The 13500-nt window shown below is 39.4% G+C and overlaps 1 protein-coding gene across 5 annotated transcripts in view; it reads left to right on the forward strand.

Moving 5' to 3' along the window:
- AMPH (amphiphysin) overlaps positions 1-13500 on the forward strand; it is a 220821-nt gene that overhangs the window by 175384 nt on the left and 31937 nt on the right. For all 5 annotated transcript variants that reach the window (XM_041773241.1, XM_041773242.1, XM_041773239.1 and 2 more), the window contains 3 exons: positions 5433-5456; positions 7048-7071; positions 9795-9827. In XM_041773241.1, coding sequence (XP_041629175.1) covers positions 5433-5456; positions 7048-7071; positions 9795-9827 — 81 coding nt within the window. The remainder of the gene's footprint in view (positions 1-5432; positions 5457-7047; positions 7072-9794; positions 9828-13500) is intronic.

Raw genomic sequence — 13500 nt, forward strand, 5'->3', positions numbered from 1 at the left:
GCCCCGAATGTGGGAGCTGCCAAATATTTAAACCAATTAATAACCAAACTCAAGAAATACCTTGATAATAATACACTTATACTTGGTGACTTCAATCTAGCTCTTTCTACCCTGGATAGGTCTTCTAAGCACAACATCTCCAAAGAAACGAGAGATTTAAATGATACACTGGACCAGATGGATTTCACAGATATCTACAGAACTTTACATCCAAACTCAACTGAATACACATCCTTCTCAAGTGCACATGGAACTTTCTCCAGAATAGACCACATACTGGGTCACAAATCGGGTCTGAACCGATACCAAAAGATCGGGATAGTCCCCTGTATATTCTCAGACCATAATGCCTTGAAATTAGAACTTAATCACAACAAGAAATATGGAAGGACCACAAACACGTGGAGGTTAAGGACCATCCTGCTAAAAGATGAAAAGGTCAACCAGGAAATTAAGGAAGAATTAAAAAGATTCATGGAAACTAATGAAAATGAAGATACAACCGTTCAAAATCTTTGGGATGCAGCAAAAGCAGTCCTGAGGGGGAAATACATCGCAATACAAGCATACATTCAAAAACTGGAAAGATCTCAAATTCAAAAGCTCACCTTACACATAAAGGAACTAGAGAAAAAGCAACAAATAGACCCCACCCCCAGCAGAAGAAGAGAGTTAATTAAAATTCGAGCAGAACTCAATGATATCGAGACCAAAAGAACTGTGGAACAGATCAACAGAACCAGGAGTTGGTTCTTTGAAAGAATTAATAAGATAGATAAACCATTAGCCAACCTTATTAAAAAGAAGAGAGAGAAGACTCAAATTAATAAAATCATGAATGAGAAAGGGGACATCACTACCAACACCAAGGAAATACAAACGATTTTAAAAACATATTATGAACAGCTGTACGCCAATAAATTAGGAAATCTAGAAGAAATGGACGCATTCCTGGAAAGCCACAAACTACCAAAACTGGAGCAGGAAGAAATAGAAAACCTGAACAGGCCAATAACCAGGGAGGAAATTGAAGCAGTCATCAAAAACCTCCCAAGACACAAGAGTCCAGGGCCAGATGGCTTCCCAGGGGAATTCTATCAAACGTTTAAAGAAGAAATCATACCTATTCTACTAAAGCTGTTTGGAAAGATAGAAAGAGATGGAGTACTTCCAAATTCGTTCTATGAGGCCAGCATCACCTTAATTCCGAAACCAGACAAAGACCCCACCAAAAAGGAGAATTACAGACCAATATCCCTGATCAACATGGATGCAAAAATTCTCAACAAGATACTAGCCAATCGGATCCAACAACACATTAAGAAAATTATTCACCATGACCAAGTAGGATTTATCCCTGGGACACAAGGCTGGTTCAACACTCGTAAAACCATCAATGTGATTCATCATATCAGCAAGAGAAAAACCAAGAACCATATGATACTCTCATTAGATGCAGAGAAAGCATTTGACAAAATACAGCATCCATTCCTGATCAAAACCCTTCAGAGTGTTGGGATAGAGGGAACTTTCCTCGACATCTTAAAAGCCATCTACGAAAAGCCCACAGCAAATATCATTCTCAATGGGGAAGCACTGGGAGCCTTTCCCCTAAGATCAGGAACAAGACAGGGATGTCCACTCTCACCACTGCTGTTCAACATAGTTCTGGAAGTCCTCGCCTCAGCAATCAGACAACAAAAAGACATTAAAGGCATTCAAATTGGCAAAGAAGAAGTCAAACTCTCCCTCTTCGCCGATGACATGATACTCTACATAGAAAACCCAAAAGCCTCCACCCCCAGATTGCTAGAACTCATACAGCAATTTGGTAGCGTGGCAGGATACAAAATCAATGCCCAGAAATCAATGGCATTTCTATACACTAACAATGAGACTGAAGAAAGAGAAATTAAGGAGTCAATCCCATTTACAATTGCACCCAAAAGCATAAGATACCTAGGAATAAACCTAACCAAAGAGGTAAAAGATCTATACCCTAAAAACTATAGAACACTTCTGAAAGAAATTGAGGAAGACACAAAGAGATGGAAAAATATTCCATGCTCATGGATTGGCAGAATTAATATTGTAAAAATGTCAATGTTACCCAGGGCAATTTATACGTTTAATGCAATCCCTATCAAAATACCATGGACTTTCTTCAGAGAGTTAGAACAAATTATTTTAAGATTTGTGTGGAATCAGAAAAGACCCCGAATAGCCAGGGGAATTTTAAAAAAGAAAACCTTAGCTGGGGGCATCACAATGCCAGATTTCAGGTTGTATTACAAAGCTGTGGTCATCAAGACAGTGTGGTACTGGCACAAAAACAGACACATAGATCAATGGAACAGAATAGAGAACCCAGAAGTGGACCCTGAAATGTACGGCCATCTAATATTCGATAAAGGAGGAAAGACTATCCATTGGAAGAAAGACAGTCTCTTCAATAAATGGTGCTGGGAAAATTGGACATCCACATGCAGAAGAATGAAACTGGACCACTCTCTTTCACCATACACAAAGATAAACTCAAAATGGATGAGAGATTTAAATGTGAGACAAGATTCCATCAAAATCCTAGAGGAGAACACAGGCAACACCCTTTTTGAACTTGGCCACAGTAACTTCTTGCAAGATACATCCACGAAGGCAAAAGAAACAAAAGCAAAAATGAACTATTGGGACTTCATCAAGATAAGAAGCTTTTGCACAGCAAAGGATACAGTCAACAAAACTAAAAGACAACCTACAGAATGGGAGAAGATATTTGCAAATGACATATCAGATAAAGGGCTAGTTTCCAAAATCTATAAAGAACTTATTAAACTCAACACCAAAGAAACAAACAATCCAATCATGAAATGGGCAAAAGACATGAAGAGAAATCTCACAGAGGAAGACATGGACATGGCCAACATGCACATGAGAAAATGCTCTGCATCACTTGCCATCAGGGAAATACAAATCAAAACCACAATGAGATACCACCTCACACCAGTGAGAATGGGGAAAATTAACAAGGCAGGAAACAACAAATGTTGGAGAGGATGCGGAGAAAAGGGAACCCTCTTACACTGTTGGTGGGAATGTGAACTGGTGCAGCCACTCTGGAAAACTGTGTGGAGGTTCCTCAAAGAGTTAAAAATAGACCTGCCCTACGACCCAGCAATTGCACTGTTGGGGATTTACCCCAAAGATTCAGATGCAATGAAACGTCGGGACACCTGCACCCCGATGTTTCTATCAGCAATGGCCACAATAGCCAAACTGTGGAAGGAGCCTCGGTGTCCATCGAAAGATGAATGGATAAAGAAGATGTGGTTTATGTATACAATGGAATATTACTCAGCAATTAGAAACGACAAATACCCACCATTTGCTTCAACGTGGATGGAACTGGAGGGTATTATGCTGAGTGAAATAAGTCAATTGGAGAAGGACAAACAGTGTATGTTCTCATTCATTTGGGGAATATGAATAATAGTGAAAGGGAATATAAAGGAAGGGAAAAGAAATGTTGGGAAATATCAGGAAGGGAGACAGAACATAAAGACTCCTAACTCGGGGAAACGAACTAGGGGTGGTGGAAGGGGAGGAGGGCGGGTGTTGGAGGGGAATGGGTGATGGGCACTGAGGTGGACACTTGACGGGATGAGCACTGGGTGTTTTTCTGTATGTTGGTAAATTAAACACCAATAAAAGTTAATTTAAAAAAAATAAGGAAAAAAAAAAAAACAATTAAGCATAAATTAAATTATATAGAAAGTTCAAAAAAAAAAAAAAAAAAAAAAAAAAAAAAAAAAAACGAAGATGCAGAATCTAAAAAAAAAATGACTTTGGTTAAACCTTCAAAAGTCTTTCTTCTGATGAAAATGCATCACTGCAGTTAGGAAAAGCCACGTGTGCCCTGTGTTCTCCCTCAGGCCAGGTACTAAACTACCCTGGCGTCCCGGTGGCTCTAAATTGAGTCACCTCATGGCAGAGTCATCCTGTGAGCTGGCTCTAATCACATCTCCTTTTGACCAAGGACAGTCTGAGGCTGAGATAGCAAAAAAGAACAGAGCCATTAGATTCTGCAGGCCTTCATTCCCCTTCACTCAGAATGATCTCCCTTGCCCATCGCCTGACCTCGTGTTTTAAATGGATGTTTTTGCTGCTAGCAGAACACCTCACCTGTGATCTCCACAGTGTCCACATGAGTTAACACATCCTTTCATGATTCTGAGGACTGATAAACATGACGTCTCACATTGCTGCCTTCTTTTGGGGAAAATACCAGTGCTGTCTGCATTATGCAGGGATATGGAGTACCTTTTAGGGGCTGTCATTCTTAAGCGGCTGGGATGCAAGAAAACCCAAACCATCTGAATAATCAGAAAGTACATATTGGTTGCAGAAGGAATCCACATACAAATAACTGTGGCTTTCCGTTTAGCTCTTCTACTCTCCTTTCTTAGCCGTTTGACAGCTGGGTGCTCACCCAGAGACCAGCCAGGCTGCATAGAGATGCAGGGTGGCTGGGGTGGTACAGTCAGAGCGGGCCCAGATTCAAAACAAGTGCGTAAACACAGATCTATTCTAGTCACAAAGACAAAGGCAGTAAGGATGTGGCTTTACCAGCAATTCACAGCCACAAAGGAAATGAGAAAGAGGAGTCTCCCTCACTTTCCCAAATGCACAGCAGAAATCACTTGAACCATCTGGATCCATTCCCCGGGATCAGTGAGCTTTATAATTAAAATGGCAGTAGTAAGTATAATTAATTCATCCATATGCGTGAGGGGGCACCCTACTATTTTGCATGATTATCTATTAATTGAGCTCTGTTATCATCTAATTCAGCATATTGAAGAACTCTTTTTCTGGGGTTTATTTACTATCAAACTGGTCATAATGCATCCTCTTGGTGGGAGGAAGAGAGGAGGTACATCAGCAATGATTCAGAGCTGCATGTCTTCTAAGATGTGAGAAACTCTAGTATCTGGACACCTTGTACTTCATTTTAACTGTGTGTGTGTGTGTGTGTGTGTGTGTGTGTGTGTGTGTTACAGTAAAACCATTCATCATGTTTCAGATACGGCTTTCTACTTGTATAGTGAAAAGCAGACTAGTCCTTTGCTGTCCAGTGTGGTTGCCACAAGCCACATTTGGCTATTCAAATTCAAATTAAATAAAATTATGTAAAACTTAAAATTTGGTTCTGTTACTCTAGCATATTTCAAGTGCTCAATAAATGCATGTGACTAGTGGCTGCCATATTGGATGGCACAGATAAGGAACATTATCACCAAATAAAGTTCTTTTGGACAGTGCTGTACAGAATGTTTCAAAAATGTTTCATTTTAAGAACTTTTGTCACCTTAGTACTTTTTACATGCTTGGGATTTGTATACTAACCATACTTTTGTTTGTCTGTTTGCTTTCAGACGTTGCCCTGGGACCTATGGACGGTAAGAATACGAAGAGCTTATATTTTGATGTACCTAGATCCCTAGAAATTTGGAGACCTTGTTATTTTTTAACTCACCTGTGGAGCAAAGAAGACCCAGGCATTTTCAATGATAACGTAGTCCTCTAGAACTATCTTCAGCTCCCTGATGGTCCCAAGCATTACCAGCACCTGGAAACAATGGTGAGGAAAAGAGCGTCAGGGTGCCAGATGCCTGGACAAGCAAGAATTCGGTGTTAGGCCCTTTTATGCTTCTTCCTGTGATTACTGGTGGCTCCTGGAATGTTGTAGTGAAGGGCAGGCACATTTTTTGTTGCTTTTAAATAGAATAGAAGAAAACATGGATGAGAAAATATAAGGGATAGGCTACTCTGCACAGGGGACCACTTTCTCACTTTATTTCCAATGAAGCTTCATCAATAAGAATTTGAACTTTAGAGCCAGGCAGCCCTGGATTAGAGTCCAGACTCTACCTCTTAGAACAATATGACTTTGAGCAATTTATGAGTTTCTTTCAGCCTCCATTTTCATCATCTGTAAAGTAAGGGTAATGATACCTACCACAGAGGGTTGTGTGAGGATTCAAGTCATATTTGTAGAGTGCTTAGCCCCACATCCAGTACATATCAATAAAAGGTAGCTGTTGCTACTAATGGTATGTATTCTGCTAATCTGATGTTGCAAGGATGAGCATTTCCAGAAATTAGAGGTGGGAAAAAGACACAAACAGAGCTTTGACTGAAAACATCTTTTATAGTGACCTGGCTTTGCTTGTATAATCACAAAAGAGGATATATGGACTAACATTCAGGACATTTGAATTCTAGCCGACTCTGTGTTAATTTTCTTGAAGATCAAGCATTGTCCATGCTAATGTTTTATTATTCCAGTATTTCATATCTTTATTGGAATCATAATACATTTTTTCTGTCCTAGCTAGGAAGGGTATGGGGGGGGGCGAAGGTATCATCTGGAAGGAGCATGGAATATTTCAGAGGACAAGCCTGCTAAGAGTGGTAGCAATGACAAAATTGCAAAACGGTAGCTCTCTGGATATAATTGCTGGCGTTCCTTGATCCGCTCAGTCTCCCCATGTTGTCTGTTTGTGTACAGACAAGGCTTCTAGGTTTGGGGGGAGAACATGAGGAGAATCATCCCATGATTCTCCTCATGTGTAGGGTGAGTTTAGGGAACATCTGTTCTGATTCTGTGTCAGAGCATCTGATACTGTGTACTTTTGTGGCTGCTAGGGCTTGAACTTATTCCGATGTTCTCAGGTTTGCTTATTTATTTGAAACTTTGCATTTCAGAGTCTGCTAACACAGAAGTCTTATAATAGCCCTGAAACATCCTTGATGACTAGAAAATGAGAGAGGCTTTCTTCATGTTTCAATTGTGTAGTCTTAGTATAGGAACAAAACTCATTTCTATCACAAAACAAGCTGTAAAAATTAATCTTGAACCAGTAAAAGTCACAGCTTTCAGGAGAATGTTGACTGTGGACAGCATGGGATTTTAATATGCTAGGGAATTTGCTTCTTTTGCCTTATTATTATTATTATTATTAATTATCCTTTTTTCCCCTCAAACAGACAAGCACTGATTTGGTACAACCGGTAGGTAAATATCCAGAATATTCTGGATTTTAAAAAAATATTTGTTATACATTATATACATGGATAGTATGTAGGATGAGCTTTCTTTTCTCATAGCATTGCTAGTCGCAGATTTAACCTTAAGCCATTTAATTTATAAGCTCTCTAGTTTGTTTAACTGGTGCTACCATACTGAATAGCTTTGTGTTTCTCATCAAATCTTACCATGATCTATTTCATCTTATGTTTTTTTTTCCTTTGCTCTTCTGCATACTCTAAAGACTGACTCTTCAAAAAGTCTTTCCCTGTGTAACCTGATCATGGAGGAAACTCCAGAGAGTGGGTTGGCCGAAGAAATTCAAAGATCTCAAATTGACCTAGGTGCATTTATTTGGGGCCCTGATGCTAGTACAGAGAGTGTCAGCCAGGAAATTACCCAAGGTGGGTCTCAGGAAGACTCTTCATGTCTCTCTGAAGCAGAGCAAGACATGGGATTATCTACTGGAATTCCTCCTTCTGCTGACTGGCACACTGTAGCTGAACAGGGTGAGGATGTCATGGGGCCAGCCCCTCCATGTGGAAATGAACATCTGTCCCCAGAGCCTATGCCTGAGGCTGAATTTGCCATAGCCGCTGGTATGGAGATGGACCAGCCTCATGACTTACCTGCCTCAGAGATGGCAGCCACAGAAACTGGTGGCCTGATCAAAGAAAGTCAAGAAGAAGTTAAACAGTCAGAAGAAGCAGAAGAGAAACAGAAGATAGAAGATTCTATGTGGGCAGGTGTGGAGACATGTGAAAAGGTAGACACTAGAGCTATCGATACCAAGGCACTAGAAAGTACAGAGGCATTTGGAGAGAAAGCATGTCGAAGTCCAGGAGACAGGCTAGTAGATCTTCTTAAGACAAAAGGAAAGCAAGACCAGGAGACCTTAGCCATCAATAAAGAGGAAATGAGGAAAGATCCAAGAGCTAGTTGTAAGGAAAGTGAAAGGACCAATGAAATATATTTTGATAAAGCTGATGTATTAGAGGAAGACCTAGAAAGAGTAGATCTAGCTCCCAAATTTAGTGACAGAAACCAAGGACTAGATGAGGGGAATCAAGTAGAAATAAATAATTTTGAAATTATAGAGGGCTCTGGAGCTAAACCCACCCATCACGCAGATATTTTGAATCGATGTCTCCAGACTGATTCTGTATCTAATATTGAAATTGCCAGCCCTGAGGGATGGGATTTAACTAGAAAAGACATAAGGAAAAATTTAATAGATCCTCCTAACCATGATCACTCAGGACAAGGCAGTGCAGATGCTGAAGAGATTCAGCCTGAGGCTGTGTTACATACTCCTGGGGTTGACAGGAATGAAAGTCAGGTTATTGTTTTATCAAGAAAACATGAAGTGACAGCTCATTCTAGGACAGATCCTACTTATTCTCTGGGAACTAATGCAAACAGAAGAGATTGGTGTTTATATAAGGCAAAAGACTCATTAATAGAGCGGCCTGGGAGTATGGTGACTGGGAACTGTAACCATACCATTAACTTACCAACAGTTGTAAAAACAGACTCTTGGGCAACAGATCCAGGTCAAATCTGGCAGCCAAGCTTGGATTCAGCAGTGAATAGTATGGATATGTTAGAATTCTCTGGTATACCAGATGGCCAAGCAAGTAGATTTGCCAATTTGCTTGATCCCATTAACCACTGGCCTATCAGAGATACAGGAGGCTTAGATAATTGCTGGGAACGTTTAGATACAGTTGAAGGTGAGAGAGGGCTGGCGGTGAGCTTAGCAGCAGATGTATATGCTAATTGCTGGGAACAAAGCCGAGAGGTAGCTAGACCATTGGTTCTGGGAGCCTCCCACAATGCTAGCACCGAGAGTTCTGCTAGTCCCCAAGACAATGACATCAGCAACTCAGATTTATCTGAAGATGAAATTGCTAACCAGAGATATGGATTGTTGTACCAAGAAATAGAGCCTGATAAAGAAGAGGTACTTACCCCATTACGTAGTATAGACTAGCCAAAGACTTCTGTAGGTTCTGTTTTTCCTCATGTTTCCACCTACTTCATTATCCATCCATCACTATCTTCTCTGAGGCCTGCCTCATCTCCTTGAAATCTGTGCAAACCAAATACAAATAGGTTGACAAAGAAAAAGAAAATACAGAAAGCAGGATGTTTGTGTTGGAACTAATGAGTCTATTTTACCATCCCACTAGTTGTGTTTATTCTACTTTATATTTACTATTCAAGCACTAAAAATATGTAGAACAGACTAATTTACTCATCTTAAAGTGATTCTACAGCATTAAGAGCACATGGAATGCTTTTACCCGGGCCCCCTGAAACCGTAGACTCCTAATAGCTGTTTATCCAAATCATGTATTAAAGAAATAGTGAAAATACTTCAGATTGTATCAGCAGCCTATAAAAGGAGGTATTTAACGCCTCATGGCTTTTCTCTGGAATCATCTTCTCATTATCAAGAAAGTGGGCTTTGGTTAGCACTGAGCCACATGCCAGCAATAATTGCAAAAATAATCTTTTTTTTGTCAGCCTATTTAAGATAATACAGTATGGCCTTTTGCATTTCCTAAACACTTTCATGCACAGCAACCTTTTGTATTATTTTAAAATGTGTGGTGGTCTTCACTTTCCAATTTGTCTGATGGATATTTACTGATCCCACAAAAATGGTAAAACATAACATACTTTCATTTCCCTTTCTGTTTAGGCTTCTGGTGGTACATTTAATGGATTCACCCAGGTAAGAGATCAATTTGCTGGCACAATCCATCTGCTGAGAATGATGCAAATTGTTAAAATATGGACTTTGGTATCACTGGTATAGTATAATGGTGAAGCACGTCAGTGCAAAACTTGACCCTACGACTTTCAAGTTCAATAACGGAAGCAGTAATAGTGGCAACATTGTAGGGTTGTGGAGTTAATGAGGGACGCCTGGGTGGCTCAGCGGTTGAACATCTACCTTCAGCTCAGGTCTTGATCCCAGAGTCCTGGGATTGAGTCCCACATCAGGCTCTCTGGAGGGAGCCTGCTTCTCCCTCTGCCTATGTCTCTGCCTCTCTCTCTGTGCCTCTCATGAATAAATAACAAAATCTTAAAAAACAAATTCAGTGAGATACATATGCGGAGCAAAGTTAGCACAGTCGCCCGGCACCCACTTGGCTGTACTAGCTATTAATTTTGTTAGCCCTGCCATGGAATTATGCTGATTCTTCTAATAGAAATGAGAAGTTGTCCTGATCTGAGAGATCGACTAGATTCAGAGGTTAGAAAAGAGGATATAGGATTATTTTGAACCAATGAGATGAGTCTTTAGAAAATAAAAATGGTTTTTAGGTACCTCCTTTGTGCAGATTCATACTCATCCTTACCTTTTTTCAGTCGTTCTTTAGGAAGGAGCTATTTGAGGATCAGAAATCATAGATTGGCTCTGATCAATAAAGCAGAATTTCCCTTGGGTGTCTGTAGAAGAGGAGCCACAAGATGGACTGTCCCCTCACTCTGTATGACCCAACAGATGGATAGTTGTAACCCATGTAAAGGGCAGGCCACACAGCTCTTAAGCTCATGGAGTAAGTTCTGAAAACCTGGAAGGGAGACTTCAAACAGAGGCTTGTCTGTGAGGAGTGCTTGGCCTCAGAACATTAGAGATGAACAGTTTCTAATTTTAACATTGAAAATTTCTGTACTTAAGAGTTTGACTACTTTCCCCCATGTTACCTATAAAGTGATAAAGCCCGCCCACACCCACATCCAGAGACAGGTAGACACACGGGGGGAGATGATAATTAATGTGTCTCTTCAGTCTGCATGAATCTCTTTTGAAGGTCACATCGTAAGAATTGTTACTCATTTCTCATTTTTTAAATGTGGATGTCTATCAGTTATAAAGGCATCATGTAAAGAGTAACAAAATTGTATGAGAGCATTTTATAGAAGTTCAGACCATCATAGACTCCCTTCATTTCCCGTTTCTTGGAGGTAAATACTTTTACTCCTTTCACCAGATTTTCTTTTTTTCAGCCACATGTGAGTGCATGACTTGCTTATAATGCTACCTCTTGGTCTTTAAAGCATTATCTATGGACTCTTCTCTCTGGAAGGTGCAGACCTAAAGTGCCTTCAGATGCCCCCCTCTCGCTCACTCACCCTCCCTCTCCTTCCTGCCCTTCTTCTGTCTGCTGTAGTGACGCTATAGCCATCCAGCTGGTCTATATTATTGTATAATGATATCAATACTATCAGCACCCCCACCATGAAGTTTACATTTAGTTTTATGCCAACTTTCTGTTCTCCTTTAAGAAAATGTTTGCAGGGTCTTATTTGTTTGTTGGTTAGTTCATTTGTTTAGTGTTTTGGGGATTCACTGCTAATTCAATCCCATATTCCGTTACATAAATCTCCCCTCGTTTTGTTGGAAAACATTAAGCATTCACTTTCATCTTATTGAAGAATTTGCTTGTTTCTCCTTCTGGACTGCTCCACCTGAACTGGGTTCTCTCTGGCAAGGCCTGCTGCCACAGCTGTTCCTGCAGGCTCTCCTGGTAGGTCTCTCCTAGGCATTGCCTTCACTTCTCCCTTATGTCAGTCCATTCTTTTCTGGGCACAAATCTTCCTCATTTGTGGTTTAATGCCACATGTTAGAATACACCTTCATCCGCATATTAAAGCACATCCTCCAGTAGCTTCCTAAGAAAAGTATGCATGAGAGGTATATATTTGTGGCCGTGTACACCTGAAATTTCTTTGGTATATATTTGTGACCGTATATATTTGTATATATTTGTACACCTGAAATGTCTTTACCTATTTACATAATGGTCTTCTAGATTGGATATTATATTAGAATATAATTTTCCCCTAGAATTTTAAAGCCATTAATCCATTCATTTCTACCTCCTAATGTTACCACTGAGAAACTGCTTTTGATTCTTTTTAAAAATTAATCTTATCTTAGATTTAATAAAATTAATATCATGAAAACTCCATGCCAATTTTTAGAATAAACAATTTTCCAACAAAATAATCTACAAGTAATAACTTTGCATCATGTTTGGCTTTTATAGCAGGATCATAGTCTTTTTTTTCCCCAAAAATAGATTTTGAGTTGATAATTGAGGGTTTTATCAGTTTTTCCAAGGGCTTTTCTTAATCTTGAACATAATTATTTAAATAGTATTCTCAGGGTGCCTGGGTGACATAGTCGGTTAACCCTCTGACTCTTGGTTTTGGCTCACATCGTGATCTTTGGGTCATGAGATCAAGCCCCAAGTCTGGCTCCGTGCTCAGTGCAGAGTCTGCTTAGAGTTTCTCTCTCCTTCTCCCGCTGCCACCCCCTTCCCCCAACCCACCATGCTCCCATGCTCTCTCTCTCTCTTTCAAATAAATAAATCTTATAAAAAGAAATAAAATAAATAGTATTTGAATTCCAAGTACTTGTTATGTAATTATCCTTTGTTGACTCTCTTTTCATTTATTAACTGATCTTTAATTGGACATAACTATTAATTGTCAATGGCTTTGTGTAATACTATAGTGGTTCTTCAACATCACTTTGATCTACTACTAGAAATCCTGTATCTTTCTTTTTATTTATTTATTTTTTATTTTTTTTTTTATTGGTGTTTAATTTACCAACATACAGAAAAACACCCAGTGCTCATCCCGTCAAGTGTCCACCTCAGTGCCCGTCACCCATTCCCCTCCAACACCCGCCCTCCTCCCCTTCCACCACCCCTAGTTCGTTTCCTCGAGTTAGGAGTCTTTATGTTCTGTCTCCCTTCCTGATATTTCCCAACATTTCTTGTATCTTATATCAAAATTTTAATTTAATTTTCAGGCAATTTGTATTTGTATAGAGACTGAAGTATTAAAAATTACTGGGGAATGATAGTTATTAGTCTATGTTTACTAGATTGGAATTAAAATAAAAACTTAGGAAAAGTGTAATGCTAAATGAAATAAGTCACAGAAAGACAAATACCTTATGATTTCACTCATATGTGGAATTTAAGAAATAAATGAACAAAAGAATGAAAAGAGAGAAAGACAAATCAAGAGACAGATTCTTAACTATGGAGAAAAAATTGATGGTTATCAGGGGGGATATGGTGTAGGGGATGGAGGAAATAGGTGATGAGGATTAAGGAGCACACTTGTGATGAACACCAGGTGATGTATGGAAGTGATGAATCACTATATTGTTTTGATTCTTGGTATTTTTGAGAAAATTCTTCTCTCTCTCTCTCTCTCCCTCTTTATTCTGGAAGTTTGTAGAATCTCTTTTATAACCTGTGTTTCTGAAATTTTACGGTGATATACTGTGGTCTGAGTCTACTTCCATACATTGTATTAAGGCTCTTTTATTCTAAAAATCTGTGTACTTTTTTTTTTTTAATCTTACTGATAGTTTC

This window comes from Vulpes lagopus, chromosome 11 (genome assembly GCF_018345385.1).
Source record: "Vulpes lagopus strain Blue_001 chromosome 11, ASM1834538v1, whole genome shotgun sequence".
Taxonomy (NCBI): domain Eukaryota; kingdom Metazoa; phylum Chordata; class Mammalia; order Carnivora; family Canidae; genus Vulpes; species Vulpes lagopus.